At 53.6% G+C, this 7,220-nt stretch overlaps 1 protein-coding gene across 1 annotated transcript; it reads left to right on the plus strand.

Moving 5' to 3' along the window:
* Positions 1-5,327: 5,327 nt before the first annotated feature.
* LOC148383139 (GTPase IMAP family member 7-like) lies at positions 5,328-7,093 on the plus strand. Its single transcript, XM_088356689.1, has 2 exons — positions 5,328-5,447; positions 5,696-7,093. Exons 1-2 carry the CDS (start codon positions 5,429-5,431, stop codon positions 6,694-6,696), a joined length of 1,020 nt encoding a protein of 339 aa, XP_088212815.1. The 5' UTR covers positions 5,328-5,428; the 3' UTR covers positions 6,697-7,093.
* Positions 7,094-7,220: the final 127 nt, after the last annotated feature.

Genomic DNA, 7,220 nt, shown 5'->3' on the forward strand with positions numbered 1-7,220 from the left:
ACTCCCTCCGTTGTTTCGTTTGCACTGACGTTTCATTGGCTAAACGAATGGCTAATCAGCTGATGATTCTCAACTACAACAACTTTCGAAACAGCAACGCGTTGACATCAAAACACCCTTTCCTCTCTCACACATGTTGATTCAATTGCACAGACTTAAGTTGCACAAGTAAACGAAAACGAAACGTTAGTCAGCTTGTGGTTCTCAACTATTACCTTTCAAAACAACAGTAAAATGTTAACAACCCTAGTTTACAACGCATTTGCGTACTAACTGTATCAAAGACCTGGGCACGTTTTAACTCGGCATTGTGCAAGATTTTCACTCATGTTCCATACGAAATTAACCACAGAAAAAGGGCAATGGGTAGCCTAACCATAAAAAGAGAGGGATTAAGGTGCCTTGCTTACCTGACTGCTGTTGTCTTTACTCATTGTCATAAAAACGCCTTTCTTTTTTCATTCCCCGATATAAAATGCCACAACATCTTTGCAGCTACTAGTCTCTGACACGCTGCTGCAAGCCATGCGGCGCTACTAGCTGACAACACACGACATAATCAATAATAACGTCACGCACGTCGCGCTTGGCCTAACGCTTATCGCAGGGGTGGGCAATTAATTTTTACAAGGGGCCACATGAAAAACCTGAGTTGTGTGAGAGGGCCACACCTACGATAACTTAAACCTGCTCAATTTTCTTCCATTGTAAAATGCACTAAATTATTTATTTTAAATAGTTGGTACTGCCCCTCCGCGAGTCGTCACCTTATCGTGGTGGAGGGGTTTGCGTGCCCCTATGATCCTAGGAGCCATGTTGTCGGGGGCTGCATGCCCCTGGTAGGGTCACCCATGGCAAACGGGTCCTAGGTGAGGGGTCAGACAAAGCACGGCTCACCCAAGCCCCTTATGATGAACAACATAAATGGACTTTGTTTTCCCTCGCCCGGACGCGGGTCACCAGGGCCTCCCTCTGGAGCCAGGCCTGGAGGCGGGGCTCGAAGGCGAGCGTCTGGTGGCCGGGCCTTCGCCCATGGGGCCCGGCCGGGCATAGCCCGAAATGGAAACGTGGGTCCCCCTTCCCATGGGCTCACCACCTGTGGGAGGGGCCGAAGGGGTCGGGTGCAATGTGAGCTGGGTGGCAGCCAAAGGCAGGGACCTTGGCGGTCTGATCCCCGGCTGCAGAAGCTGGCTCTTGGGACATGGAATGTCACCTCTCTGGCTGGAAAGGAGCCCGAGCTGGTGTGCGAGGCAGAAAGATTCCGACTAGATATAGTCGGACTAGCCTCCACACACAGTTTGGGTTCCGGTACAAGCCCTCTCGAGAGGGGCTGGACTCTCTTCCACTCTGGAGTTGCCCACGGTGAGAGGCGTCGAGCAGGTGTGGGTATACTTATTGCCCCCCGGCTGGGCGCCTGCACATTGGGGTTCACCCCGGTGAACGAGAGGGTAGCCTCCCTCCGCCTTCGGGTGGGGGGACGGGTCCTGACTGTTGTTTGTGTCTATGCACCAAACAGCAGCTCAGAGTACCCACCCTTCTTGGGGTCCCTGGAGGAAGTGCTGGAGAGCGCTCCTTCTGGGGACTCTATCGTTCTACTGGGTGACTTCAATGCTCACGTGGGCAATGACAGTGAGACCTGGAAGGGCGTGATTGGGAGGAACGGCCCCCCTGATCTGAACCCGAGCGGTGTTCTATTGTTGGACTTCTGTGCTCGACACGGATTTTCAATAATGAACACCATGTTCAAGCATAAGGGTGTCCATGTGTGCACTTGGCACCAGGACACCCTAGGCCGCAGTTCGATGATCGACTTTGTAGTCGTGTCATCGGATTTGCGGCCGCATGTTTTGGACACTCGGGTGAAGAGAGGGGCGGAGCTGTCAACTGATCACCACCTGGTGGTGGGTTGGCTCCGATGGTGGGGGAAGATGCCGGTCCGACCTGGCAGACCCAAACGCTCTGTGAGGGTCTGCTGGGAACGTCTGGCAGAATCTCCTGTCAGGAAGAGCTTCAATTCCCACCTCCGGCAGAGCTTTTCCCACGTCCCGGGGGAGGCGGGGGACATTGAGTCTGAGTGGACCATGTTCCGCGCCTCCATTGTTGAGGCGGCCGACCGGAGCTGTGGCCGTAAGGTCGTTGGTGCCTGTCGTGGCGGCAATCCCCGAACCCGCTGGTGGACACCTGCGGTAAGGGATGCCGTCAAGCTGAAGAAGGAGTCCTATCGGGCCGTTTTGGCCTGCGGGACTCCGGAGGCAGCTGACAGGTACCGGATGGCCAAGCGGAACGCGGCTTCGGCGGTTGCTGAGGCAAAAACCCGGGCGTGGGAGGAGTTCGGTGAGGCCATGGAGAATGACTTTCGGACGGCTTCGAGGAAATTCTGGTCCACCATCCGGCGTCTCAGGAGGGGGAAGCAGTGCAACGTCAACACTGTTTACAGTGGGGATGGCGTGCTGCTGACTTCGACTCGGGACGTCGTGAGTCGGTGGGGAGAGTACTTCGAAGACCTCCTCAATTCCACCTACACGCCTTCCATTGAGGAAGCAGGGCCTGGAGACTCTGAGGCGGATTCTCCAATCTCTGGGGTCGAAGTCACTGAGGTAGTCAAAAAACTCCTCGGTGGCAAGGCCCCGGGGGTGGATGAGATCCGCCCGGAGTTCTTAAAGGCTCTGGATGTTGTGGGGCTGTCATGGCTGACACGCCTCTACAACGTTGCGTGGACATCGGGGACAGTGCCTCTGGATTGGCAGACTGGGGTGGTGGTTCCCCTCTTTAAGAAGGGGGACCGGAGGGTGTGTTCCAATTACAGGGGAATCACACTCCTCAGCCTCCCTGGTAAGGTCTATTCAGGGGTGCTGGAGAGGAGGGTCCGTCGGGAGGTCGAACCTCGGATTCAGGAGGAGCAGTGTGGCTTTCGTCCTGGCCGTGGAACAGTGGACCAGCTCTACACCCTCGGCAGGATCCTCGAGGGTGCATGGGAGTTCGCCCAACCAGTCCACATGTGTTTTGTGGACCTGGAGAAGGCGTTCGACCGTGTCCCTCGGGAGGTTCTGTGGAGGATGCTTCGGGAGTACGGGGTGCCGAGCCAACTGATAAGGGCGGTTCGGTCCCTGTATCACCGATGCCAGAGTCTGGTCCGCATTTCCGGCAGTAAGACGGATTCGTTCCCAGTGAGGGTTGGACTCCGCCAAGGCTGCCCTTTGTCACCGATTCTGTTCATAATTTTTATGGACAGAATTTCTAGGCGCAGCCGAGGCGTTGAGGGGGTCCGGTTTGGGGACCTCAGCATCGCGTCTCTGCTTTTTGCAGATGACGTGGTGCTGTTGGCTTCTTCAGGCCGTGATCTCCAGCTCTCGCTGGAACGATTCGCAGCCGAGTGTGAAGCGGTCGGGATGAGGGTCAGCACCTCCAAATCCGAGTCCATGGTCCTCGATCGGAAAAGGGTGGAATGCCCTCTCCGGATCGGGGATGAGATCCTGCCCCAAGTGGAGGAGTTCAAGTATCTTGGAGTCTTGTTCACGAGTGAGGGGAGGATGGAGCGTGAGATCGACAGGCGGATCGGTGCAGCGTCGGCAGTAATGCGGACCCTGTACCGGTCCGTTGTGGTGAAGAGAGAGCTGAGCCAAAAGGCAAAGCTCTCAATTTACCGGTCGATTTACGCTCCTACCCTCACCTATGGTCACGAGCTATGGGTCGTGACCGAAAGAACGAGATCTCGGATACAAGCGGCCGAAATGAGTTTTCTCCGCAGGATGTCCGGGCTCTCCCTTAGAGATAGGGTGAGAAGCTCGGTCATCCGGGAGAGACTCGGAGTAGAGTCGCTACTCCTCCACGTTGAGAGGAGCCAGATGAGGTGGCTCGGGCATCTTATCAGGATGCCTCCTGGACGCCTCCCTGGGGAGGTGTTCCGGGCATGTCCCACCGGTAGGAGACCCCGGGGACGACCCAGGACGCGCTGGAGAGACTATGTCTCTCAGCTGGCCTGGGAACGCCTTGGGATCCCCCGGGATGAGCTGGATGAAGTGGCTGGGGAGAGGGAAGTCTGGGAGTCCCTCCTAAAGCTGCTGCCCCCGCAACCCGACCCCGGATAAGCGGAAGAAGATGGATGGATGGATGGATAGTTGGTACTGGTAATTAGAAGAATACAATTATTCTGTTTATATCTATATTAAGCTATGTGAAATTGTGGTGTAAAGGACAAATAAAAAAACAATTATTAATCAGTACAATTTATTCTTAACTTCTTTAACTTTTCCTCAAATGACAAAGCCGCTCCATCTCTGGGTGTGAAGTTTGATAAAAAGTCCTTGTTGGGCTTGCAGTTTTGCTAGCAATGCATCAGCCTCTGATGCGCCCTGTTTATCAGACATGTATTTTTTCTCATGCTTGGTCGTGTAATGGCAACTCAAATTATATTCTTTAAACACAGCAACCTGTGTACCACAAATTAGGCACATGGCTTTACCTTTCATTTCTGTAAAGAAATACTTGGCAGTCCATGTGTTGTTGAAAACACGGCGCTCCTTGTCAACTTTTCTTTTCTTCGCGTTAGCACACATTTTGAGGGCAGTACTTCGCGCTGTTCATCTACACGCACAGCTCACATGCACGCACGCTACACGGAAGTGCGACGCCTTTCAAAACAAAAGCGAAACAGTTGTATTGTACGCACGACACAATTTTTTTTTTTTTTTTTAAATTACGATTGGCCTCATGCGGGCCGGACAGGGACGCACAAAGGGCCGGATGTGGCCCGCGGGCCGTAATTTGCCCAGGTTTGGCTTATAGCGTAGTGCGCGTGTTGGGCGCGCCGCCACTGGGTGAGGTAGTTATCTAATTTACCTCCAAACCGATATTTTGCTCACATAGTGTGAGGCAGAGAGTCTAATTAAAAAGTTGAGCTTGTGTAACCATGTCTGGATTTCCACGCGGTGTCATTGCGTGTCACTGCGCCGCCACACCGGACACCGATCTATATTTAGAATACCATTTGAGTTGCACCCGGGCAGGATAAAATTTCATTTAATGAAGTATTGATTATCCAGAGCTGTCTGCTGAACGGATATAAATGAACCGTGCCGCTCAAAGCAATGGCAGGGAAATAAGCTCATTTCACTTAGTCTGAGGTCAAATAGGAATCAAGTCAGAGAATCATTACGCAAAAAAGTGGGTGAAATGCTGAATGTCACACAAAACAGACCATTGTGGTCATAATGAAAAAAGTAATGAAACGTGCAGGGAGGCTTGCTTGTACTGTGCACCCTGAGGCCATTTTCCACTTGATATAAAATCTGGCACCCAATTACCCAATCCGGCAGACCCAGAAAAAGGGTCAGAGAGGGGTGAGTGATGGCGGTGTGTGTGTGTGGGCGACGGACGGACGGACATTTCATTTGCATGGTTGTCTGCTAGATGAGGCTTGACAACACAAATGGAGAAGAGAAGGAAAGGTAAGGTTGCACGAGGGCTGCGGGGGCAAAATGGCTTGCCAGTTGTCTTTGTAACATCAGCAGACACGTCTTTGCTGTGTGCCTGCGCTTTATTTGAGTATGTCTGGATCCACGGAGGAAGAGCCTGAAAGCTGAAAACCTTTGAAAAGATGCTGTTTGACAATTTTCAGAGCTTTTGTACTCTTACGCATTCGTCATCAAGAGGAAGAAGCAAGTGCTGATTTGTGACCAACATTCCCCTTCCACAGGGACCTCCCCGGAGTTGAGGCTGATGATGGTGGGCAGCAGCGGAGCGTCTCAATTCCAGCTGGCGAACGCCATCCTGGGGCGGGAGGAGTTCCCTAAGGACGCCGTCAGCATCTCCAGCAGCCGCAAGATTTTGGGGGAGCTGTCGGGGCGACGGGTGGCCCTGATCAGTGCCCCCAACCTTTACGATAAGGACATATCTGGCGTCAAGAGGAAGACAGAGCTGAGAAGGTCCAAGTGCTTGTCGGTGCCCGGTCCCCACGCCTTCCTGGTGGCCTTTGACATGGAGAAAATCTCGCCCAATGACATCAGGACCCCGCAACTCATGATGCGGCGCTTTGGGAGACACTGCTTGAGGCACTCCGTGGTCCTGCTGGCCTACGACGAGAACCTGGACAGCACCGCCTCCGCGGGCATCGTGCAGAACGCCGACTGGCCCCTGAAGCGTCTGATCGAGGACTTTGGCGGCCGCTTCTACATCTTCAGCAAGAACTGGCGGGACCGCAGCTATGAGCGCGAGCTGCTGCGTAAAGTCGAGTGGACGGTGGCGTCCCTGGGCGGCGCCTGCTTCTCCAGTCGAACCTTCCGCAAGGCCGAGCGCAGCGTGAAGAAGGAGGAGAAGAGGCTGATGAAGAAGGCGGTGGCCGATGACCAGAAAGTCCGGAGCGAGCCGGAGAGCCTGTCACATGAGTGGTACTGCCGCAAAGACGGCGCTGAGATCAGGGCCAAAGCCGAAGTGGATAACGGCTGGCTGCGGACGTCCCTGGCAAGGGGGGTGGGCTCAGGCGCGGTGGCAGGGGCCGTCACGGGGACGCTGGCTGGCTCTATTGAGGGCCCGGGAGGGATGCTGCTGTATGGCCTCATCGGCGGGGCGCTGGGCGCCTCGGCGGGGGCTTCCGCTCAGGTGGCCACCAAGCGCATGGAAGACAGAGTGGCACCGCCCGCCAGACTCAACTTCAACTCCATCTTCATCAATCGCTTCTTTGCCACGCCTCGGCCCTGACGGAGTGCAAAGAAAACAACGCCCACATTTTACTCCCGTAAAGTGAAGGCAACTGCACTCACCGCACCCTTCGTACTCCAGGCTGTTAGGATCCTGAACTCTCTCCCCCCTTCTGCGCAGCGTCCTGTACTTTTGAGCCATATTCTGACTGTCTGCTGTTTGCACACTTGCTCCATTTGTGCTCCTCTTATTTATCGTGTTATTTGTTTATTTATTAGTTATTCATCACCCCTATTTATTCATTGTTTGTCCCTTCTTGTTTTTATTTTTTGTGTGTTGTATATTGTGTACTATGTCTTCTCACCGTGGGATAGTGGGAACGTAATTTCGATTTCTTTGTGTGTCTTGGCATGTGAAGAAATTAACAATAAAGCAGACTTTGACTTTGACTTTGAAATTGGAACTGGAGAAATGTATAAAATGATCTTTCAAATCATGGAAATTCAAGTCGCCCCCCATTTCACGTGGAGTTTGTTCTCGTCCGGAGTGCCGCTGTTTGACGATTCCCCTCCCCTCATTGTCCT

Source organism: Syngnathus floridae, chromosome 17 (genome assembly GCF_059516105.1).
Source record: "Syngnathus floridae isolate MCC-2025c chromosome 17, RoL_Sflo_1.0, whole genome shotgun sequence".
Classification (NCBI taxonomy): Eukaryota; Metazoa; Chordata; class Actinopteri; order Syngnathiformes; family Syngnathidae; genus Syngnathus; species Syngnathus floridae.